General features: G+C 46.4%; 1 protein-coding gene across 1 annotated transcript in view; it reads left to right on the forward strand.

The window, feature by feature from the left end:
• The window catches only part of CSMD2 (CUB and Sushi multiple domains 2), a 239970-nt gene that overhangs the window by 33760 nt on the left and 180592 nt on the right, over positions 1-25618 (forward strand). Inside the window, exon 4 of the mRNA XM_026043490.1 lies at positions 21252-21446. Within this exon, the coding sequence (XP_025899275.1) occupies positions 21252-21446 (195 nt within the window). The remainder of the gene's footprint in view (positions 1-21251; positions 21447-25618) is intronic.

The following is a 25618-nucleotide window of genomic DNA, read 5'->3' on the forward strand; positions in this document are numbered from 1 at the left end:
TGCTCATTAAATTATTTGTTTTATACTTAAATTGTTAAAATCTGTGATTGATTTTTGGAACGCTTCCCGTCTGCTGTACTGTGGGACCTCAAAACCCCTGGGGGAGCATAGGGTGCTTTTGAATCCAGATTGCTGTGAATCACATGAAGAGAAATAATCCATASGGAAAGGTAGGAGCCACGTGGGCAAGGACAGCCAGAGGGGAGCTTCTTCAGGGCAGGCACGGTTGGTTGTCTGGAACCAGCTGATACTTTCTGAGCACACTTGGGGAAAGCATGTTCAGGTGGGTGCCAACGAGCACGGTTTCTACATAGGCAGCGGTTCCTGTGTGAGGGATCGCGAGGGCCAGGGCTCGGAGGGCTGGCGTGGTTCTCAAGGCAAGTTTTCCGGTCACAGAGCTGAAGGAATGAGCGAGGTCGGACAGGACAAGGCAACTTATGAGCTGATTTGCTTCCAGAGTGAATTAAATTAAGTAGAATTAGAAGCATTTGAATTCTGATTAAGCACTGATCCAAGGTTTGAATGTAGTTTAGCTAAGCCACTTTAAAAATAATTTGTATTAATTTTCATATGTAACCTACCATATGGAAAAGAAACGAAATAGCAGCGGACAGTAGTAAATGGCCCAAGAGTTTTTATCTAATTCTGTGTACCCAAAATTGTTGTATTAGAGTTCATATTGCTGCAGTAACTTGTTCAGAGCCTTCAGACTAGCCTTGGGGAGCAGCAAGCGAGCCCCTAATTTGACTGTGCTGGCTGCCCGCCACTTTCAGCAGTATTTGTTCTCACTGTGCCTTGCCCTTGCTAGTGCTTGTAGCCTAGTGAATTTGCACATGAGCCTTTGTGAGCTCACATTGCTGTTTCCAAATGGCTGTAAAAGCTGGTGGTTCTAGAAACAAAACAGGGATGCCACCAGGATTGTTCAGGTGTTGATATCCTGTGTCTAAAATGCCTGACCCTTTTTAATACTTGAGGAATAAGAACAACACTSTTATCTTAATACTATGTGTGAAAGAAAGATCAGGAATGAAAAATGCACCTTATCCCTTTCCTTGATGCTGTTGCCTGCCCAGAAGGAATAACCTTGGGAGGAAGCAGGGAGCAGCTCAAACCTTGCTGAGCGCTTCCCTCATCTCCTGGTCCTGCTCGGCTGCCAGGCTGTGTGAGGAAGGGGYGAGGAAGAGGAGGAGGAGCAGCTGTGGTGCTTGGGGCTCTCCTGTTTGGGTTCTTGACATGGCTCTTGGGGACRGGTGCCCAGAGCGCCGGGAGTGCTCTGCCAAAGCACACAGCTCTTCGTCAGCACGGTGCCTTTTAATTTGCTTCTTGTTTGCAAAGTATTAGCATTCGGACTGCTTGATAAACCAAGATACCAAATAAGCAGTAAGGCAGTGCAGTGTTGTCAATAATATTGAGTGACAGAATTGTTTTACACAGCTTAGTATCTGGAAGAGGAGTAGTTTTATGATCAGTTCTAAAGCATAGCAATGGATTCTTTCCTTAATTAAGTGTTTTCTCCCTAATCTGAAAACTTCTGGTTGGCATTAGGTTTGCATGTCATATGGTTTCAGGTTTGTTATGGCTGTTTTCTGGATTTTCTCCAGAATATCTCAGCTCTGTAGCTGTGTCCCTGTTTGTCATCAGCTGTTCCCAAAGTGCAACTACCGTTTCATTTCATGAACCCTATCCATTTTGGAAGCGAGACATCTTGCACAGTCAGCTCCTCTGCTCRGTCACATTTGGGGTAGGAGATGCAAACGTGGTGAGGGAARCGRGGTTGTGTCTGGTTAGTTGAAGTCMCCAGCTGGGCTCCACTTCCACACTGCCAGYGCTCCGCGTTACCCTTTAGCACTGGCCAGCACTGCTCTCATCCCCGTGGCAGATGCACAAATGTGGTCTGGAAACTTCTTTCTGGGATTTATTAGTTGTGATAGGTTTAAAAAATCTAGGATAGTAATTTAAACAAGAGTAATTGTTTTATAAACAATAGTTCAGGAGGGAAAAACACCTGGGAAATCTGAAGTTGTTTTGTAAACCCTCTTTTGCTATTTATTTCCTGCTATTTCTTCTTTTTAGCTCAGTGGATAGACATAGACTCGGCCAGAAATGCACACCCGTGGCAGTGATATTTCAGCCTGGAAAAGGGAATGAATGGCTAATTGGTGTGACAGTGGTGACTGGATTATTTTTCACAGTCTTGGCAGACAACCATGGAAGTGCCGTTCAGTCTGATACTTGCAGATGATAGCTAATTTACTCAAGTAAAATCAAGCAAATAGACTGTGCTTTTGTCCTTGTGGGGTTTCCGAGCTGGACACTGCATCTTGCAGTCAGACACTTCAAAGCAAAACTCTGGATTAAAAGAGGAGGAAATAAGTGCAAATAGTGGGGTGGCTGCTGAGTTTCCCTGGGCGTAAGGAGGTGTGACCAGGGGGCTCGTCCAGGGTACAAGGTGTGTGCAAGGGGCAGGCGTGGGCGCYTCCTGCTACAGAAAGCTGGGATTAGCTCTGTCGTGAGGCGGGATTCACTYGTGCTTTGGGGCAGGAGAGCTCTCCTGATGGCTGTAAGGTGAAGCAGCCGCACGGCCGCTGCTCTTTGCGCTGTTTCTTTGCCCGGCAGCGGATTGTAGAAGCTGCGTGGAGGAGGAGAAGGTTGGGGCTGTTGTTTCTTAAGCTCCTCATGCAGCTTCTTGTGGCAGTGCCTGTTCCTTGCTKCTTGTCAGTCCTAGTTCCAGGCCGCCTGTGCTTTCAGGAGGGTGTTTCGTGCGGTGACAAGGTGAGCAGCGCCGAGCCCTGCGCTGCACGTGACCTGCCCAGRCCTGATGGCAGTGCCGCAGGGAAGGTGCGGCTGGCGCGCCGCGGCCGTGCCAGGGAGCGCAGGGGCAGAGCGGTGCCGGTGGATGCGCTCCGTTCTGCTCTCCTTTCCTGAGGGTCGTTATGTCCAAGCTTAATAATAAAAACTTACAATAAAGACTGGGTGTTTTCCTGGACACCGTTACCACTTTCTCGAGGCAGTCAGCTAAAAGTGGCAGAGTAAATCCCCATCTGGCCACGCATCCAGCAGGCGCCTTGCCTTCCATTAGGACTTCAGATTAAAACAGCTCCCAGGGGACCTGGATAAAGAAGAAGCATACTTGCTATTCTTCCTTTTCACTATACAAAAGATTTTTATTACTTAAACGAGCTCCCAGGAAGCTTGCCTTGATGTACTACTAATTGATTTTAAGACTTGAAAGCGGTGTAGCTCATTAGTATTTGTTGAATCAGCTAGAAACCCCCCTCCTCCCCTCCCCAAACATACTAGAGCATGGAGTGAGATTATTGACCTTTGTTTCTGCAGCACCAAAGGAAAATGGGGAATATTAAGTGTCTCATACTGGCATTTGATTTGCATATGTAAATGAGATCAATCAGTGCAGACGCAGGAGGGGAAGCATAATAATGCTTTGCAAATAGGACCCAGTATTAAGCATTTAAACAAACAGCAAGTGACACTTGCTCGGCTACAATATGGGGATGTTTTCTTGTCAAGGAGGTTCCACTGTTACGCCCTTGACAGCGCAGCTGCTCTGCAGATCAGCCCATTGCAGAGAAAAGTGCATGGAAGCAGTGCAGGAAACACTAAAGAACTTGCAGGATCCAGGTACTGCTTCTGTTCATCCTTCATGGCTGAAGAGTCAGTTTTACCCGGAATTGAAATGCAGCTGAGCCAGCTCTATTGAACCTTCAAATCCTGGGGAATGAAAGTGGAGTTTGCTGTTGCAATGAGTTTGCCTATATTTCAGAGCAGTTGTTCTGTTATATTAATCTCCTCAAATATGAGGTTCCCGTTCTCTGCCAGTGGAAACAGGATGAAAAGTGGATGTGAAAAGCTACCCTGAGCTGTGCTAACTGTGCCTTCTGAACGACAAACTTAGCGAGCTGAAACTGCTCATCAGGATTATTGGCAGATATGTGCCAGGATCTCATGACTGAAACGGTGGAGAGCTTTAAATAATGACTGGCACATACTGCAAAGGTTGCATGGAGAGCCAAGGTTAAAACAGTGAGGGCTGCCRAGTCCCAGTTTGTGCTTGGGCTGCGTTTGCAATATGTGCCTGTYGGTGTGTGTGAAAGGCTGGTGAAGGGTGTTGAAAATCGGTACCTGAATCTCCAAGGTGCAGCCTGAGGCCGTGATCTTGCTTTTTTCCTGTCAGACCTTCCCTTTTCCTCCCTTCTTGCTTTTGCATATAATAGCCATGTTCTTTTCAATCAAGGAATCTATTTGCAGAACATGTCGTCGTTAGTTGCGTTTGGTTTTGTTTCAGCATACATTTCCATAAAAAGTCACCACTAATGAGCTGTGAGAAAATTGCAGACTTACTGCCAAGCCAATTTGGTTAAAAGGCTCGTCCGTCCTTCATTACCACTTGATCCTTACACATGCACAGTGCGTTAGGGCAGGTATGAACAGGGTAGCTGTAAAACTGAAGGTGAGGTGCTGAGCTTATCATTTGTGATGTCTGAGAAATGGCCCAAATACAGCTGCTTACTCTTGTTTTTGTTTGTCCCTATTTATCTCTGAATGTTGGGATTCCAGTTGCATCTCATCAATGGATTGAGACTGTACAAATTAGAGTCAGCTTTTGAAACTGGAGGAGCTTCTTTTCTGAACTGGCTGAGGTCTGCTAATTCTAGTCAGTAGTAAGGAGGTTATCCGCAGGGTAGAAAACTTGAGGGCTAGCCCTGGCCTGCTTTTCTCTTTCTAGAGAAATGCCTGGGCTCTGAAATTCTRTTTAATTTTACTATTTTACCAGAGACTATAGCCTGAACGTCTGAGTTCCCTTCTTAATTTTTCTCTTTGACTTCCAAGAGATTGTTGTGTTTGATTATGTTTTTATTCCCGTTTAATTTCTTTCTAGGACACTGTGCAGGGCCCTGTGACCCTTGACAGGACAGTCAGCTCTTCATGACTACAGATTTTATTATTTAGGTCCTCTGATGTCTGGTCCTCTTMAGTCCTGGAGCTGCCTACACAAACCGCCAGCCTGGAAAACGTTCCTTGCTCCACAGCTTTCCCAAATACAATTTTAGAGGTCACCATCTTAAGGTTATATGATTTAGCAGTTGGGCTCTGTGCAGAAGGCAAGTAATGCTGGGCTCAGACCTGCAGCTAGAGACCTGTCTGTTTGCCTGATGCCTGCTGAGACTTGCTCGGTGAGAATCCTTATCATAAACTATTTTTGGTGGTCAATATTTTTGTTCACTGCATACWGCCTGCATCTTGATTTAGGCACGTAAATAAATCTCCTGTCAGATATGCAGATCAGAATGACTTCAAAGGAAACTGATGGGGGGGCTTGCTCAAAATCTAGCACTCCTTATGCACAGCAATCTAGATATGGGAAATTAGCTCTGCTTTCCCCATTAGTGGGAGACCAGATGCCTTTTGATTATGCAGGCAGAGCAATTACTGCAGAAAGCCAGGAGCTGCTCTGGGTGGCCAGCCCTGCTTTAGGGGCTTGCCCTGAGCTGGTTATTTTGTTCGTGGTCGTGACAGGGGGAACAGACAGCAGTGTGCAGGGGGACCGAAGGGAAGCTGGCCTGCCTGCCCGACAGAAAACCTTCCACAGAATCCTCTGACACGAGCTGATTGCATCTAAGCTCCTGGGAGACATCTCCTCTCAATCCGTTCAAATCCACCTACCTGTGGATGGTAATTCCTTCCCTCTTCTTTACCCAGCAGTATGTCTTTTCTGTTTCGAGATTAAAATGTCATCTGTCCAAGTTAGAAGCTGGCTGTAAATAAGTAAATAACTTCAAAGCGGTTTGCGGGGCCTGTCGTAGTGCTGGAGCTCAGCTCTCCCYGGCTTCTCCGTGGCCGGTGCTGGCTGGAGGCTTTGGATTGCTGGTGGCTCCTGGTAGTTCCTTGGGAGAAAGAAGTGCAGGGAGCCTCGTCCTCCGTTCGGGTGCCTGGCACGTGGGATGCCATGGCTGGGGGATGGCAAGGTTGTCTCTGCTCTCTTGGGTACCCGGAAGGCTGAGCTGGGACAGTTCAGTACTGTATTTGGGGTGAAAATTCAATCTAAGTGATCAGGGTCTGCCCTGCTGCTGCTCTGTAAGCTCTGATTCACTCCACCTGGSAATAGGGCAGGAGTGCCCTGTCACTTAGTCCCTGCTTAAGTCCTGGAACAGTAGAGAAGTCAAGAGCTGGGGCAGGTGATGGGGCGCAGGCCCATGTGTGTTTGTACAGCTAAGGCGTCTTCAGGAAAGCTTAAATAACAAAAGGCAACTCCTGTGTGCGCTAACCCTTTCATTTTAGGTTTTGATCAGCTCAGGTAGTGAATTCATCTTAATTCAAAGTAAATGAGTATTTAATTAACTTTATCTCCACTTCCAGAAGTGAGCACACATGCTGCAGGATTATCGCCATCTTTGCGATTACCGTGCGTTCTCACCTTGAATAATATTCTGATTAAGCAGTCTAAGCGGTTGTCAGCCTTTTAAGGTTAAAAATAATAATAAAAGAATAAGCCTCTTCTCTCTGCTCCACAACGTAGCCCTTGGCAGGCTGCCCCTCGCCCGGAGGAAGCAGTTGCTGCAGTGCAGGCCTGTCCTGAGATAGCCAAGCCGATGAGGGCCCAACTGCCGATAGGATTCTGAGTATTGATTATGTACCTGGAAATGGGCATTTGCTTGAATGCATTTGCATGCATGTCTGGAAAATGCCATGTACACAGGCTGGGGAGAGGCGAGAGCAGCGGTGCTTCGTTGGGAGCCTGAGCTGCTGCGAGGCGAGGAGGGTATTAACAGCAGTTTTAGAGAAGACAGTGCTTGTAACACTGTCGGTACCGAGCTGAAAATGCACTTTTACACGGGTATCTGCTCTGCCATCCGGATCGGAGGTGATTCAGTGCTGAGGGTGTTTGTGGCAGGCTGCGTTCGGGGAGGCTCCGAGCGCGTAACCGGCATGGCAAGTGCAAATTGGTTCTTTCCTCAAGCATTAGGGCTGGTGAGATGAAATATCGTTAAAAGAAGGGAGCATCAGGGGTTGTTTTTGTCATCGCTCCGACTTTGCCATTATCATTCTGATTATTATGGACTGATGTGTCTGGAGATGAAATGACTGGAGCATTATCTCAGTTGCTCTATTTTTATCAGTTGTCACTTTAAACGACTTCTCAGGTGTAAAAGGTTACTATGGTTTTATGCTCTTGAGTCTCCCAAATAAATGATGCCCTCTTATTAGAGAGGAAAAACAATGACTATTCGAGCACATCACAGTTCAGTGATATTATTTGCTTGTAAGCATAGGGCCTGTCAATCAGTAATCCCTGAAATTCAGAGCAGAATAACTCTCACCTGGCTCTTTCTCCTCCTATGGAGAACTAACTTGTGCAGATCTAACCTCCTCCTATGGAGATCTAACCCATGTCGTTTATAGCAGTGCTCTACCAACCCTTGGAAGATTTACTCTGAGGCATTTTCAATCTAGTATTAAAGCTTATATAAAATAAAGAGCAGGCAATCAAAAATATAGTAATAAAAAAATAAACTGCAGGTTAAAATATTTGGGGGAAAAAATCGTTTAAGTAGGTTTTGTTTGTTAGATAACTGGTAAATGAGAAATTTTTGGTACAAAAGTGAAAGTTGCRGAAAATTAAAACTTGTTCTCAGCATTTTACCTCCTTAACCAATTGCATCTGGAAAGCTCTTTTTTCCCCTCTGAAAATGGACTTTTGCACATTGTCTCTTTTATACTGGGAATATTTAATCCCTTGTGGTTTTCTAGTAATTTTACATTTCTAGAGCACAATCTTTAATTACTTAATAAAAATACTTAATTATTAGATCTGTTAGTTTAGGTTGGCTTGTTGGGCCTTTGTGTTAAGAGATGGCACATTCATTTGGTTTGGATTTCTGTGCCAACGAAGATCAATTGAGGAAAAATAAACAAAAAGGGGACACGTCCCCACGACCCCCTGAATATCAACAGTCGATTTAATGCTCCTTCTTTGACAGCTGTTGATGGGCAGCCTGTAGCAGAGATTTACCCATTCAGTTGTAAGTTGCCCGAGAGGTAATTCTTTATTTTTAGCTCACGCGGCAGCAAAGGAATTGCAGAAGGGCAGATCACTCCGTGAGCGTGGCCTCCGTGGGGCACGGGCTTGCTTTGATCCGCTCCGCCACGTTGCTCTCTTCGGGCTGACGCAGCCCTGAATCAGTCACTTGATTATTCCCGTTATTTGCATGAAAATTATAACTAGTTGCTTGATAAAGTCACAGCAACTGCCTTCTGTCCCCAGGGAAGTGATGTGCTGTGCTTTATCTAGGAAATTTCACACCGAGAGATCTCATCTGTAAGGATAGAGCTAAACAGTTGGTTTTATCTCTTTCTCCTGCTCTCCCTGGAGCGTTCCCTCTACCTTGATCCCCGCTGATCGACAGACCAGGTCCTTTCAAATACCTTTCCGTTCAAAGCATGAGATCATACTGTTTTCCTARGCTTTGGAGCAGTTGTTCGCCTGTGACTTTTAGCATTTCCTCGGTAGGAGAAGCRTTAGCTGCGGGGTGCTCTTGTTCGTGCGGGTGGGGTATCACCCAGCGTTGGGCCTGGCGCGGTGCGGTCTGCTGCAGAACGTGCGCCGAGGAGGTTCACCGAGCTCCTCGGGCTCCTCCTCTGCTCCTTCGCAGCCAGGGTACAGCTATTTCTGCAATTTTCCAACTAATTTCAAGGCCAAAGGCATGAGGGTTAAAAAGGAATTTGTAAATTTAGCTGTGAATRTTTTAATAACATTGGTGTAAGTACAGATGTGCATTTGGCTCTCTTCTACTGAGGCAGATTTCTGTATTCATACACAGAATATGTGTTGGGGGGTAGTGATTCCAAATGAGAAATTACTTGCCATTAATATACTTTGGAGCCTTGCCGTCTGGTCCACAAACCAAAAGGCTGCTATGTGTATCTTAATATATATTCACTTTGAGGTATATGCATGTATATAGTCCCACTGAAGTAGGTACTCCAGCCCTGAAAAGGCTGTGAAATTTTTCTTTTCAGGATATTTCCTGCCAACACCCTGAATCATCTCCTAGTCCCAAACCTGCTCAGATGTCCCCAAACCGGGAGGAAAAGCAGTCTTTGTTGCGGAATTCATTTCTGTCCCTGAAATGTAAGGTCATTAGCTCCCTTTCACATCCACTTGTGACCCGGGAGGAACGGGAGCCTGTTCATTCCAAACAGAGCTTTCTGCCAAGGAGATATAAATACGCGCCGCTTCCCCACTACTGCGGCCCGYGCTCCTGATAATAAGCAATTTAGCGTGGAGGGTGGGAAGCTTGGCAGTGCTGTCCTTCCTTGCACAAACMGTCGGCATGCCTGGATATTTTCAGCTCAGTACAAAAGCTTGYGAAAAGAATGAGGTGGATAGAAAAAAAACATGACAATTTGGGTTCCAAATAACCCATTAAAGTTTATTGCTGCAAGAGGTATTAGTTTCTGAACACTTATCCTTGTTATTTGTCTGATGATTTTTAAGATTAGCCTTTCAATTGCTTATTTATGCATTATGTAACTTCTGAAATGTGGCTAAACGAGCTTCTCACCCTGCAGGATTCGTAATTTGCCACTTTTTTGTCCTCTGTGTCCTCTTTGAGGTAAAGATGTGGAAAACGGCAGTTTCTGCTTGTTTGGTGAAAACCTCATTATTTCCATGATAGCTTTTAACTGGCCTTATGGGGGGAAGAAAATTTGCAGGAATGTGTGTGTGTGTATATATATATACACACATACACATATACATTTATATATCTTTTTTTCCAGTCTTGCTCTTTCCTGTATAGTCAGTTCCCTGCTTAGTAAGCTAAGCTGGGGTGGCTTTTGGGTGCCTGCGTTTGAACACCAAGTATCTGTAGCTGAAGCTGCAGGCTTTGTCCATTCCTGACCCAGCTAAAATAGATCCTTTAAAGCTACCATGTGAAATAAGTTAACAAAAGTGGCATTCTTAGGAGGACCATAAAATGTGCTTGTACCTGGGAAAAGTGACTAAAAATTGTATTATTCATTCACTCAATGACTTCCAGATCAGCACCTCGCTTTGCATATCAAAAGATGATTTTTGGGGCTGTCAATGCTCTGTTCAACCTGGGATCTAGAAATAAGCTAAACTAAGCTCTCTTGCTCTCTGCCTCTGACATCAGCATTGGGAAAAAATCGGCATTTGAAATGTAGCTGATAATTCTGTTGATGCACAGGATAAAATCCAGGTTATTCTTTTTTGCTTAAATGGATCTGTAAGGTTATAAGGACTAAACTGTTGTTTTTTCCCATTAAAAAAGACAAAAAAAAAACCCCATGCATTCCTTCTTCCTCCCCCCCCAGTATGTTTATATATTAGGACATCCTTGGTGGACAACTGGTTAGTTGACTTTTTGTCCTTTACAGAAAATCTGTCTTGCTGAGAGTGCCTTGAACCAAAGYCCAGCAAAGCCTGGTGCAACCGCGTGTACAGAAGTGATGGTCGTTGCTTCTCCCTAGGAACTTTCGATTCAGGCTTTAGTGCTCAAAGTAGATAAGTGTCTTGGATGAATAAGGACCATCACACGCTTTGTATAGAAATTGAATTGAAAAGTTGTCTTAGCAGTTGGAAAAATAAGTCGTTTATTCCATTGAGAATTTAGCTTGTGGTAAAAGCATACGTGCTGTGATAGCCCCCAAATGGTCTATTTTATGGTATTTCTGACACAAGTGAAGTGTCTAGTATCAGAAATCTTACGAGAACTGCATCTGAACGGAGTTCCAGCCAGGTCAACAAGGCCCCTGATCTCCAGGTAAAGCCTAAATGATGCTTTGAACATGCATAAATGCAGCATGTTGTTAAACTTCCTAGTGCTGTGTCTATGTAGAATGTATCCAGTGTATTTCTAGTGATAAGAACTTGTTTGTAGCTAAAATTTTAGTGGCTAACGGTGCTTAATGTTAACCCAAGGGAAACCCCGTTGGGTGGCAGGCTGTGTGTGGCTGCGCTTTGCAGGTTGAGGGGAGTTCAGGGGCACTGATGGGATGCCTGCCTGGTCACACCGGGTAGCTGGAAGTAGATGGAGTTTCAGAGGCTTGGATTAGGAGCAGAGACTCTCCTGGTCTTTGGTGGAGCAAAACCTCTTGAACCACTTGCCCGAGTCCTGGAACCCTAAGAAGGGGAATACATCTGTTTCCTCAGTGGGAACTCCCCAGTGAAGCCATGGAGGTCCTCGTTTAGAGAAGCAGGTAGATGGGAGTCTCTAGAACATAACTGGGCCAGTGCTGCAGGCGGCTGCCCCGCGTCGCCCTTGTCAGCGGTGTCGGGAGCGCGGGGAGCCGTGAGYGTCGGCGTCGCGGGTGCCCTCCGCGCTCGGCCGCATCCGCCGCAGGAGGCTCAGTCCTCAAAAGCCATTTATGTAACTTTCTCCTTTGTGGGATATCTGCAACTTCTGTAAAATAAGTTGTCCTGAATGTCTTTTAAGATGCCAGCAGGAGACAGGGCTGAGAAATAACCGCGGTCCTGAATGTGTGGCAGGTGAGTCCAGCAGTTGCTTTGTGCCTTTTAAGAGAGCAGGCAGGTTTAATCCACAGCCAAAGTGGCCTTTCTCTCCTCCTGCTCTGATCTCTAGCTTGCTTAAGCCACAGCCTGCTGTGCTGCTTTGGAATTTATTTAATAGCTCAGTTGTTTGGACATGATTAAAAATATAATGAATGGAATGAAGCAGTAATAAGATGAACAGCTCATAAAGGGCTTTAGTCTAAAAATATCTACTTCAGCTCAGCCAATATAGTGAAGTCTGCGGCAGCAGTCGCAGGAAAGTCCGCTGCATGARTCTCTTGTAAGCCTTAGCTAGCTGTGCCTGAATGTGAGGCTTACGTGTCGTCTCCCCTCATTTAGCCTTTACAATGGGCCCTATTTTTTCTACCTCAGTGTTACTTTGGCTTCCTATTGTTTCCCTTTCATGCACCTGATACATAGCTCGAGAGGAAAAAAGGTTTTTCTTCTGTAAATTGAATTGCACATCAAATATGTGCTGTGTAAATTTTTTCCTGTTCTAATGTGAGAGTTTGAAGGAATTGAATTTCTGTGCTTTGCCTGGCTGAGTTTTGGCCATTTGAAGGGTTCGAGGGATGAAAATTGTTCACATTAAGGCTCAATGTTTTCCTAACGGTGGATGTTCAAAGCATGAACTGAAGGTCACAAGTTGGGAATTATTTTCCCCGAGGCTGCCGTGGTAGACGCGGAAAGGGAACTGTCCGTAATGAACAGAACTGCCTGCTCTGCCATCGTCCCCACCACGCTGGTGTCTGTGGTGGAGATACAGGAGTGGGCGGTGTGCTTGCTTCCCGTACTCCCCTTTGAATTTAAGAGGGTTTGCTATGAAGAGTAGAGCGGGCTTAGACACGTGCTGCATATAAAGAGCGTCATTATCAAAGTAGTGGTGCAGGTTTTATGTTGGGGAAAAAATAGAAAATTTTTGAGCTAGTCCACAATGAATRCTCCCCTAAAGGACTCCCTTGTGTGAGGATTCCCCCCTCCTCATTTCCAGGCATGGGAGTGTCGCTCCTGCCGCGCAGTGTCTTGTCTTCCGGAGTTTCAGGGTATTCCAGAAAGGTCTCGGTGGCTCCCTCCGCGCGGATGCGAKGCCGTGTTGCCACCCGTGGCCTATGTGGGAAGCCAGCACAGCATCGTTGAGGTTACTTTTTAGTTCTTTCAATATGATCTTTCTCGGTGTAGATTTGTATTACCAAGGCCAATACTTCTGGATTTAATATATCAGTTATGTCAAATTTAAATGACACACAGGCTTGTCCCTTGTAACTGAATGAGATTCAGGCCAACTTTGAGATCTTGAGGTGTCGTCATTCCTAGGTTCAGTCTCAGTCCTTTCTTTCCATTAATCTGCATTCCTCTGAATGTCCTTTAAAGCAAATCTTTGTGTCCTGTTTCCATGACAATATTTATACAATAGATGCTATTCTTGAACCATGTGTGTATGGATTTTTCATTTGTAACCTCTCTTTGCATCAATTTCTGATRCATTCAAGGTCTCCTTGAAGTGTTTATACCATCATGTTATTTCAGATTGACTTAAGATTGACTCTGGATGGATATGGACCTACCCTTTGAGTTGAGCTTCACAGCCTCTCCCTTGGAGAGGTGAGTGAAGGACATCCACAGGAACTTAAGGAAGAAATTCCTCCTTCCTAATCTTATTTTCCTTATCTAGAATGTGACACTCATTCAGGGTAACTAGAACTGGGAAGATACRCTAATAGCTGCAAGAGCAGCTCTTAGGTTTAGTTTTTTGTGCTGGGATCTGGCAGTGATGGTCAACTGCGGTCACACAAGGTGGCTGGGTATTTCCCCCTCCCTCTCAAGTCCGTGTGCCAGAGTGAAGGTCTCAAGTGAGCACCACCGATCTAAACCGGCAAGCAGGCTGCAAGTGTCCCCGTGGGGCACGGCTTGCAATTGGGCTGGCAACTCATCCGTGTCTTGTCTAGAAAGTGCATGACATTACAGCCCCGTTGTGCAGGCGACACGCGCAGAAGTGACAGGCAAGTCACCTTCCAACTCAGCTCCRAGATGTTTGTCAGGCCAGTAGCCCTTACGGCACTGAAGAAAGCCTTGATGGAGAAAGGCGGCAGCACGTGGGYATTTGATTGCACATATCCGTTCTCCATGGGATTGTGGTGTTCCTGGGATGTGGTCATAAATCGAGGTGGTAGTTGTCCTCTTTACAGCAACAAAGCCTTGTGTTCTTTGTGTTGTTGGAAGCTCTGAATAGATTGATTGTCTCTGCTTGATTGTTACTTACTATGAAAATCTAAGGAGGAACTTGCTGAAGTGGCTAATGGTCCTATGAGTTTTAGGTGGCAAAAGAAMGGGAATGAAACTTTTTTCATCACTTGTAAATTAGGTTAAGCCCTGCCCAAAGTAGCACTACTTCAGAAGTGTTTTAATGTTTGTGAATTCCCTTGTAGCAGTTGCCATCTTGTACTTCCATTTTGTTAGAGAAATGGAATTTACTTGAACATGGGAGTGTTGTAGTATCTTCCAGGTGAGGAGCTGTGTGTGTGTCTCGTCTTTGGCTGGTGAGCAACTGCCATCTGAAGCATCTTTCACAGTAGGCTCCTTGGAGAGAACCAGCCTGAACACSCAGTCCCTGCCTCAGTCTATCCCTTGCAGTGCTGTGGTAGGGCCCAGTCTCTGGGAGCCTGCTCCAGGGTGTGCTTCTCTTAGGAAAGGACTCTTCAGGATGTGTAGAAGGCAATTTTAGTCATTTTATTGCAGTGCCTAGTTATCTCAGATGATTATGAGCTCTTCTGCTTATCTTCAAGAGGAAATTTGACCTTTATTTTTTAAGAGATCTGAGTGTGATCCCCACCCCAGATCAGTCTGTTAAAATCTTAAGGGCATGTTCTCTTTCACCTTCCCTGCCTCCTTTAATCCATAGCTTGCATAAAAGTCTCTTTTTTTAAGGTTCATTAAATAAGTTGAGATGTAGGAGAAGAAAGGGCAGGTTTGTAGAAGGGCAGCATCCATATTTAAGTAACGGATAGAAGATGATTTTAAAGCAAAGAGCCTCCTTGTCTTCCTGCTTYGGAATGACTTGAGGCACTGGGGAGCTCCCATGTGGGCTCCCTGCTTGTTCTCTGAGATGAGTACATGTTACTGCCTAGCTTGCAAAATTGTGCTTGTGGCAAATCTTGCAAGATAGGCACCTGTGAGTTTGGGAAGCAAGACTGAGCCCTGGGCATGTTTCTATGACATAATTAAATTGGCTTAGCTTTGTTTTCAGTGGAGAGGATAAAATTACCTTCTGGATTTTTTTGATCAGTTCTGACCACAAATTAATAATAAATCTTGCTAGTGCCAGATGGAAAAGACTGCCTAATTGCTGTGGCAGCTCAGAGGAACCCTGGCCCTTCCTTGAAATTTATTTGCTTTCTCTGCCTTGATAAGAGGAGTCTGTGCCATGAGCTTGGTGTTCCTGGTTGCTCTTATATTAATGACTCTTCCACTCAGTGGTGTAATATTTCACCTCTTCTATTTTCAAGTGCATTCCCACATGAACTGAGATATCACTGATTTGATATTTAGTTAATGTAGTGCTCTGTAAAGTTTGTCCTAGTTAAAACTACGCCTGCAGTGTTGGCCGCTGCCTGGTATTAAGCCGCCTTGTGATACATCCTAAAACAGCGCAGAATAGCTAAGCATCAGAGGGAATAAATTAGAGGCAATAAATTATGAAGGCAGTTGAAACGTGAAGCCCTGCTAGTGTTGTGTCGTGCCGGGGGCCTGGGGTAGAGCTGGGCCTAGGCCAGGCTGTGTCCCCCGGGAGGGTGCCAGCGCGGTGCCACCCGCCAGCGATGGGCATGTCTGCCCCTTTCTGCCGTGCTGGCACGGTTGGCTCCTGCCTTATCTGGGGGGCAGCAGTGCACAGACAAGGCTTGTTGTGCTTGGGAATAGGGAAGTGAAGCCATGGTGGGGGTGACCGGGCTGTGGAGCCCCTGTGGGTCCGTGCAGCCGCTGGGCCGGGCCTGCGGCAGCCCTGCTGCACCCAGGGGGATCCTGCTCCATCCCGGGGGCTGGAAATGCCGCCTTGGCGTGAAGGCCTCTTCTCCAATGCAGAACACTAGAGCAGATGAAGTTGATGGTGCTTCCAGTGCCTGGGTGATGGGCCACTAACTGGAGAAGATCAGGAGCAGCCAAACGATCCTGCTCGCAACCAGGAAGGGGCCTTTTGTTTTGGTTTTGTTCATTTGTTAGTTAACTTTTATTTTTTAACAGATGAAGCAAGTTCCCTGTCGGGGGATGCTCTCCAGCAAGAGAGCGGATCAACACTGGCACCCAGTGCCTAGATAGACTGGGTTCAGAGCTGAGTTTCCAGACCTGGTGCCCTTTTCTCACCCTGACACCCAAGTTTCTGTCCTGATGCACCCAAAGGTGCGAGGTGCTCAGCCTGACTTGGCCTCTCAGCTCCCTGGGGCTGTTGATTTTATTTGTGCTTTACTTTGACTTGTGCTGGTGTCTTCTGGTGCTGATGGTACCTCGGTGGTGGAGTGTGTTGTTTTCTTCTTAGTGTCTTTGGCATTATAGAAGGATGCAGATCTTGTTGTCTCCCATGGAAAGGGAGGAAGAGGAGAAACATATAAAACTTCCTCCTCCTCCCTGGGGAATTTTTTTTTCAGGTTACTTCACAGCTGGTAAATGCCATTTCAAGGAAGCCTTTAAACTTGCACTTAAATCTATTCCTGCGAAGCAAAACACTTAACCACATGCTTTAAATTAAGCTTGTGCTCAAGTGTCGCTGCACTGGAAAGCAGCAGGGCTGGAGCACGTTGGAAGCCGAGCACGTCCTCGAGTGCTTGTTGATTAGGTCCTGATTCAGGAGAGCGCCGGGCTGGTGCACGAGGCTGGGAGCTGAACGGGCGCCTGCACCCACATCCCTGCCCATGGGTGCTGCTCAGAGAGCCCTGCCAGCAGGTCCCTGCCCCACGCTGGGATGCCAGCACTGAGCCCTGCTTGGCGCTCGCTCTGCGAGTACCCCGAAGGCTGGAGGCAGGACTGTCCTCGCCATCTCATCGTTCTCCTATTCTCAATCTTTTTGCTATTTCTGTAGTGGGAGACATTCAATCAGACTTGAAGAGGGCTCCACTGGCGTGCCTGGCACCTTGGCAGGCAAGGTGAGGTTGCTCTAGCATCTTGCAGCAAGGTAAATTGGAATCGGAAAATGAGTTTCCAGAAGAGCCCTAAAACTACTAGCACAAGTAAGATGAATGGTGAACTGTTCTGGGCTGTTATTATCCAGAAGTAACTACCTGACCGTTTTTTACTGAACAAAGAAATATTAAAGGGAGAAAATAGTTTCCATTTAGCTTTTATCTCCTGTTGACTGTTTTGGAAATGAATCATGACATAAAAAAAGATAAAATGAAGTGAAAAAGATACCATTTATTTCCTTTTCTGTAGCACACACTGGACACTTATTCTGAAGGTTAAAACCCTCCTGGACTAAACCAGGTTGCGCTAAAGCACTGGTGAAGGCTGCTAGTCTTAGGCATCCCCATGGTCCACAGAGCCCAAAGTCAGGGCTAAAGAGGGAAGGAAAATCGCCCTTCGTGTGTCCCCTTTCCATGGAAATCCGTGTTTGTGCTGGCGAGTGTGCCCTGCCGGCCTCGTGCACAGCACCTTCCATTAACTCTCCAGGTTCTCTGGAGTTCTCCTTAACCATCTCCTTGGATTTCTCCAAGTGAGTGGTCCTCCAAGGGAACCGCCGCCCTGCCTGGGCGGGCTGGGGCTGTAGTCGAGGAGACCCTTCCTCTTCATTTTTCTGCTCTCTTCACTTCCAGCTCCCTCTAGATTCAGGAAGCCTAGGATAACAGGAAGGGGATTAGGAAAAGCCTATGAAAGGTTAATTCTGAAAGGAAGGTGTGCAGAGAGAAGCCAACTAGTCTGGCCCAGTGGTTCCTTTATTTTGCTTGATCTAGCTAGCATCCTTCCATTGGGTTTATAAATCATCCCATGCTGTAACAGCTGTATTCGGGAGCTGGTAAGTACCTGCCTGCTCTGGCATGGCTACTTTCTTTTCTTTTCCTTTATTCTTTTTTATTAGGAATGAAGATTARTTGGGAACAAGGAGATAATCATGGTCTTGCATTGTACAAGTTGTGCTCCTTGATAAGATTTCAAGGTTAGAACAACAATAGCATTAAAATATCTGTCGTAAACCACCATAGATAATTCACGCAATAAAAATGTTTCTTTTAGCTATGTAAATAGGGTAATAGACTGGAATGCAGTAACTGGATCTATTGAATGTTGGAGTTTTTATATTCGAGCGATATAAAGAGAAAATAGAGCCGAAGATTAATTTGAATAGGGAACAGTGAAGGTTTCTCTTCTGAATGGTGAGTCGGCTAGAGATAGATAGGAGTATTTTAGCTTCATTTGAAGGCACCTGGATGAGATGTATGTTAACTCAAATGTATCAGCGTGATGAACAGGATGGCGGACCTGTCTGTCCCTTTGCCTTTTTTCCCCCGACACAGAGCTGTGGGGTTTTAGGAGAGGCTGATGAAATTAGCCTGAATGCTTCTTGATGGTGGGATGCTGTCCAAGGATTTGTTGAGTCACATCTAATGACTTCAAAACTACTAATTAATTCCGAATGAACTGGAACAATGAGATGCAGCTCTTGAGCRCTAGGTTTTTAAAGCTGCTGATTTTGAAAACTTCCAGCATCGTCATCCTGGGCATGGGGATCAGAGAAGTTGTGAACAGCTGGTTGGAAAGGGCATAAACAAAGGAGGCTACAAGTGAGGGGCAGGGGGTGGAGGTCTCGTTCTCCAACTGCTCCTGGGATCCGTCTGGCTTTTTTAGCAGCTCGCAGGAATGGGTGGTGGAGGATGCTCAGCCTTGCTGTGTTCCCTTCTGATGTCTTTAGCAGAGGAATACAGAGKCTGCCCTTGCATCCAGGACACAGGGGCAGGAGGCATCCCTGGAGCACGTGCATGTTCCAGAGGATGGGAATGCAGAGCAGCAAACAGAGGAAAGAAGCAGGAAACGAGAGAAAAAGTTCAGTGGAGAAGAGAGTTAAGGTGGGCAGAGACTGATCTGAGGCCCTAAAGTTTCACTTTGAAGGCTAGATGAATTTGAAAGACAGGTTGAAAAATAGAGAGTTTTGTATTTTTGACCRTTTTAGTCCTGGCTGATGCTCTCCAACATCCTGACACTTCAGAGCTCCTTGCTAGAAAGATGCTTTTTCTGTCTCCTTACTGTGCCATCATCCTCCCTTGCTTCACTTTGTAAGGCAGCTGTGTCTGCAGCTCTCACCTGACCTTATCTCCAGAGATGAAAGAAAGATCTGATGCCACTTGTGTCTATGGTGGCATTTAATGCCACAAGCGGGATTGCTCTGCCTCGTCTAAAGGAGTGACTTTTCTGGACTGTGTCTAAGTGCTGCTGGGGACGATGATGWTTGAGGTATGTTAAGGAGCTCTGCAGGTGCAATTGCAATAAAATAATCCTATTTTCCTTCCTTCTGTCATAAAGTAAGATATGGTTTGGCAGTTGTTCAAGTCAAGACAAATAAAATAAACTGCTCTATATTCATCTCGGAAAGACACAGACTTAGCTACAAAATGAGTAACAGGACCTTGTATTCAGCCCTACCAATCTGGTCTGTGGCTGCTTTCATTTCCATGCAATCACTGGAAAATATTATGTTGAWTGCCAGGAACACAGCTTAGAGGGTGGTGGGGGAGAAATCTGTGCCACTGATCTACAGTGGAATTGGTAAATGGGTAAGACAAAGCTTCAATAATATTATTCTGTGCGACATCTGATGTAAATAATACAGTTCTATTAATCTCTCAAGCAATCAGAGTCTGGCTGTTGGAGGYAGCCAAGTATGAGCAATAATATTATCTCTTCTAAGGAAGGTTGGAATAAAAGCCCAAATCCGCTGCGYGCGCGGAGGCTGCTCCGCTCGGACGAGGGCCCTGGGTGCTCGGACGAGGGCCCTGCCACCCGGGCGGCTTGGAGCTCTTCTCCTGCGGCGCTCGGGTCCCTACCCGGCCAGCTGCCGTCGGGGCACGTGGGCCTTGGGTTTTCCCAGGACGTACCTGGGTTTCCTCTTGCGGCTGCTCCCCTCCCTCCCGCCTTAGGGCCAGGCAGCTTTGGCTTCCGCCTTGGCCGACTGCGTGTGCTGCAGCGGCGCGTTGCAATGCATTGCATCGCATGCAGTGGCGCGGCTGCATCCTCCTGCGCTGCCTCTCGGGCTGACACTGCGCCCCGGGGGTCAGAGCAGCCTCTGGATGCTCTTCCTGCACAGGAACCAGCCGTCCGAAGCGGCGTTTGCTTTGTGTGGATGCACAGCAGCGATGGGCAAGCACTGCTGCCTGAATCYAGAGCCATGGAGGCCTTAACGACACCTCCCCGTGGAAAGCCGCGTTTCGCCGCCTGTCCTGTAACGTGGTGTTCGTTAACACAGCCAGAGGAAGGAGAATTTTTAAATGAGTTTCCATTTTTCAACTATGATTTTAAGATATGATGCAGGTCAGGGTTGTCTGATTTCTTCACAGTTCATTAAGTGGGGAGCAGCTCGTGTTACAGAGTGACTTTTAAAAATGATAGATTTTTATTTATAGAAAAGTTCCAGTCATTAATTTGAAGGAAGAATGCATGAAAGMAGGAGTGGGTTATTTAAAAAAAATACATTAGTAATTTAATTAAATTGGGGGGTTGAGTATCATTACAGAAAATGAAACATTAGTTCTACACTGCTTTTCAAGCCAYTTGCCATATTTGATAGCATCCTCCCTGCTTATAAAACCTGCACAGTCATTAATTTTTGTGTGTGGAAGTTGCTGGTGACCAGCTACCTGCCCAGCTGCAGGGGCTTCTTGGGGGGATGTTCCAAGCTYGAATCCCAGCGGGATAGGGCTGAGGCTGGGGAAGGGGCTTGGAGCAGCACAGGAGCCAGGTGGAGCTGCCCTGGAGCTGCTCAATAGGGATGTTGCCTGTGTGTGCAGGATTTAAGTGCTTAACCTGCAACTTTTGTGCTGTATTAAAATAATCTCAATCAATTTTGATGAAAAATTTTGGGTAAACATTTTTGCCTTCAGCRGAGCTGGGTCCATGGCGCTGTTTAGGAATCCAGTTGGATACATTTGTGTAAAATCCAGGTTAAATGTACRGTGAAATGATAATGAATCCCCGTGGACTGAAATGTTGCTCATTTTGTCTAGACAATAGTTGCTAATTATAGGTTTTGCTGCCTTCTCTGTGTCTCCAAGGTGGAACGCGATTCAGGCGGTTCCCGGAGCCTTTGGGCTGCCCGGCAAAGCTCTGTTGAGAAGCATTATTTTAAACAGGAATGTAATCTCTGCATTAATCAACTGTAATCACGTCGAAAGGCTGGAGCTGCAGCAGGCTGTACGGGAGGGGAGTGCTGTGRGGCACACGCTGGGAACACAGGTCAGGAAGGAGAAGACTTTATTTCTGGCTCAGGTTGTGCTTGCATTATTTATACTTACCAGATACAGGGCTTAGATGGTAGCCTTAATGAGCCTAATGAATTCTCATGTAATCCAGGCTGGTAAGTTTAATGATTATTTGCTCTTTATATTTTGATGCATTTGCTTGGAGACTAGGAAGATGCCACTGAGATCGGTCATCTGTGTGGATTCTTCACTTGATGTGTGTGTTATGACTCACTGCCCTAACCAGAAGCAACTTTCTTTGGCAGTTCTACCAAGTCATACGTGCGGAAACCCAGGAAGGCTGCAGAACGGCATCCAGCAAGGGACGACGTTCAGCATTGGAGACAAAGTGCGCTACAGCTGCAACCCAGGCTTCTTTCTGGAGGGGCACGCGCTGCTCACGTGCCACGCCAATTCCGAAAACAGTGCCTCCTGGGACTTCCCTCTCCCCTTCTGCAGAGGTAAAGTGTCCTGCCTTCATCTGCAACGAGCTGCAATGAAACAGGCTTGTAATGAGTTGTTTGGGCTTGATAAAACGTTYATGAGCTCTAAGCTTGGTTTGAAAGCCTTGAAATCTAACCATGATGTTGTTAACGTTGAAGCTCCATTTTATTAGTTTCCCTAAAGCGGCTAGGATTTGGGTGAATAATAGAAATGCTAGAAGGTACTTAAAGTATTCAAAATGTTACAGCTACTTTTATCTTCAATTTCTTTRCCTGAGATTAAAAAGCAGGGGAGATGGTGTTAACCCTCAAGATAAGGCAACTTTCCAAGACCCTGGAATTTTCCTTAGATCAAATATTAGAAGATGAGAGGGGACTTCTTTTTTCCTGATGCCACGCTCGCTTCCCTTTTGGCAAACTGCACAGCGGTCCCGGTGTTCTGCTTGTGCAGCAGCCTGTGTCYGTGCAGACTGCTCATGCGCTGCAGGATGCTGCCTGGCGCCGTGCAGCCTCGCAGAGGCACGAGGCTCTGCAGGAGGCAAAATGTGTCCTTGGCTGCCAAAACCTGGCCAGCTTCTCTGCGCTTTTGGGTATGGGAACTTCAGTGTCTTCCTGGCTGTAGAGCACTTCTTGCTAACCCTCTGGGGCTGCAAGGGACTAGAGAGTCCRTAAACACTACAAGTGTCTGGGTTGTTTTACCAAAACAATTGCCGCTGTTTCAAGTCTTTTCCCCCTCAATTCCTTGTATACCTCAGCAGAGCATCTTGTATTGATTCTTTTTATTGACTGTCTGCTTGTGCAATCAATTAGCAGGTCCAAGCTGCAGCATAAATCTTGAATTTCAAATGAGCAAATATTATTTGCTTGGTGTGCTCATAATGTTTGCCTCACTGAGTCACTTTCCTCACTATTTTTTTGTATGCTTATGCACTGTTTTGGGGCTGGGGGTATTATGCCACTGAAAGAGAGGTTAATAGAGCCAAAGTGCTACTAGTGGGTAACTGGCATCTCTTCCTTTGCCMTTTCAGGATGATTGTTTTCTCCTGGAATCAGAGTTTTCATTAGGACSTTTTCTTTTAAGAGGGGGCGAGGGAGGAGGTGTCCCTTCCAAATTTAGGGGAAGTGTGAGCAAAAACAGCTACTGAATTTCAGCCTTGGGAGTATTCAAAGCTTTATCCCTTTTGAAAGGAAAGAAATTCTCTGCTTGGACGGACTAGTGTTCTCTCCAGTCTGAGCGCAGGCTTCCTTTGCAGGAAGGCAGTGTATTCCCTTGCCCTGCTGCACTTCGGATGTGGGTGTGAGAGGCTCCAGTGAGGGAGGGATCAACTGCTGCRCCGGCAGGTGCTGAAGTCCTGAGATGTGAGCTGCTGGGAGAGTATTTAGAGACCTGTTTTAATCTAGCCTGCTGCAACAAAGGAAAAACTTCACTTAAGGGACAGTTACTTCCTATGCCTAGTGCAAATGTCGCAGTAAAAAAGAAATCTAAGATTTGTCTTGGCGGCAGCTCCAGCTGGAAGTTTGTTAGATGCATTTGTACATGTTCTGTTTTCTGATAGAAGGTGGAGGCGGGTCACGCTGCAGGACCAGATGCAGACAAACCAAGATGAAAGACRTCCTTTAACAGAGCAGGTACTGCAGTCCTGGGAGCAGCTCTCTGGGGAACAGACGTGTCTAATGTCACCGAAAGGCCAGCAYTCAGCGCGGCGAGCCCTGCCTAATAGGGAACGCTCTTCCCTTCTTCCCCTGCTCCCCAGCGGAAGGGCAGAGGTGCGAGAAGTGCTCAAATGGGAGTGTAAATGTCAATGGTGCTAATCAATAGCCTTCTGTTTCTTCACGCTCTTCTCTCTGTACTTGCCTTCCTCTTTGTAGCATCCTTTTCTTTACAGTGCAAGCCTTGTCCCTGTTCCGGTCTGTGAAGAAATAGTCAAACATGCAAAGAAATGCGTGGTAGAAAAGAGTAGGAAGCAGATGTATGTGACAAGCTAAAACTTAGCTCTGCCGGGGCAGCAATGCTTTAAAGAAGTGCTGTGGCCCAGCAGCTTGTTCTTCACGTGAGCTGTCTGCCCTCCTTTGCATGTCTGTGTTTTAGGAGTAGTCTTATGTTATAAAGGATACATATAATTCTAGTGAGCAGGGGAGGCAGGAGTGAATTCCACATACAGAAGGAATGACTTGTTGAAGCACTTTGCAGAGACCGGTTGAAGCTGCTAGTGCTGTGCCTTATCGGTGGGTTTGGAAGCAGTGACATCAAAATTGATTCTTGGACTCTGAGCTAAAGGAGACCATAAATTCACTCTGCACAGAATCTGCTCTGGTGAGTTATGTTGCTTGCCTATGTGGCAGGAAGGATTAAAACTGCAGTGATGTCATTCTGGAAGCAGCGGTGAGTGACACCTCGCTGTGATCTGTTGGGGAGCGGAGCAGAGACACGGGTGGCAGCCCTGGCTGCCCAGAGCAGGCACCCGGCTGGGGCTGCCGGCACGCGCAGCACGGACCGTCCTTCCAGCGGGGTTCACATTCCAAACTCCAGATGGAATCAGCCCATCTATACAACATGTATCCGCAAATAACCTGAAATTCCCRTTTCTCCATTGCTTGTGTGTTGTACGTTTTAGATCTGTTCTGCCTTACAAATAAGGCCTCGTACTTAGCCTAGCTGRGACCTCAAGCTCTATGCCACAGGTCTGGCTCTGTTTGCATCTCACCCCTGGCTTGCTGGAGGCAGAAGCGCCGCTGCGCTTGGAATCCCCTCCCGTCCTGCTGTGGCCACCGAGGAGCAGCCCTCACTTGGGGCAGTTAACTTCAGCTACGGCAGGATGTTAGCCTTGAACTTGCAAAAGAATATCCTGACACGTCTCTGATCCCGTTTTCTGAACCACATCCATTCATGTGGAGAGAGAGAGAGAGGAGAATCTTGCCGAGATTGTTTGCTGAATTTAAGTAGAACTGATAGGTTTATGATTCTGGTAGGCGGATGAGTAAAAATTCAGTAAGCCATCTGAAAAGTTGAGAAGATTTGCAAAGCTACATTTTAAGCGTATCAAATATGCATAATCTCATTAAAAGTGGTCTGTCTTATGTCTCAAACAGCTGCTTAGACTGCACCATGCCCCCAAAAATTGAAGGGCTGTTCTAGAAGATTTCAAAACATGTTTTAAGAGTAACAGGCTCTAAAAACGTAGGAGTGTGCAGTTAAGGGGGGATGGGAAAAGAATATATTTGTTGTTAATTATCTTTTGCGATGACTATTTTTTCATTATTCTTAATTGAAATATTTCTTCTATAAAAGACCTTTGGAGAGGCTTTCTGTAAGTCAACTTAGCCCAATCAAAAATATATAGGCCCCTTATTTAAGAATACTGTCAACGSTAAGAGTCAGAATTCTTTAAATAGCATATTCTTCATAGCTCCCAGGGTTCTTTCTGGTACTAGGACAGTTTTAATGTACAAGATACTGTCTCAGATATCCTCTAACCTGGTAGTAAGCATGACTGAGAACTTACCCGTCGCAATAGCTTCTTCCAAATCCCTTTTGCTTTAACTTAGCTTTGATCTGGGCACGGGTGGAACTGGGCCGCGGCAGTGGGTGATCCTAGCGAGGAAGGAGTCGGCACCACCCGTGTCTCGGAGCGTGCTGCTCACGTGCCGAAGCCGGGCTGCTCCCATGTGCCTTGGACTTGGTGAGGCAGGACCTTAATTTGCAGTGGTGTTTTGGCCTGTTGCCTGAGGCCAGTAGTGGCCAGGCACTGATAATCCTCAGTATAACGTGTGATGCTGGCGGGAGCCCCCCTTCTGGGGGAGATGTCTCTGCAGGAGGAATCGCAGCTCCAGATCTCCGTGCTGTGCTGAGGCAGCTAACGGCCTTGCTCGGGCTGGCTGCCTGCGGGGCAGCTCGTTCGCGGGTCTTCCTAGCATCTGCAGGGGGACTTAGGCTTGAGAAATTTAATGAATTGATTGAATTGGAGAAATTAATTTTGAACATAACAGTAAACTGATAAATTGTGCTTATCCTCTATGGCTAGAATCCATTCATCCTCYAGAAAGCATTTTCATCCTCTCTGTGGGGCGGGATAGGTTTGGAAACAGCCGTTTTTCTTCTCTCTTGCGTGGGCCTTCTCTGGAGGACACTGACACCTGCGGGTGTTGTGGCGAAGTTTGACTGTATCGAGCTCCACGGTTCTCAGCAAGGC

The sequence above is a fragment of the Nothoprocta perdicaria genome, unplaced genomic scaffold (genome assembly GCF_003342845.1).
Source record: "Nothoprocta perdicaria isolate Ctin4 unplaced genomic scaffold, notPer1 scaffold_33, whole genome shotgun sequence".
Classification (NCBI taxonomy): domain Eukaryota; kingdom Metazoa; phylum Chordata; class Aves; order Tinamiformes; family Tinamidae; genus Nothoprocta; species Nothoprocta perdicaria.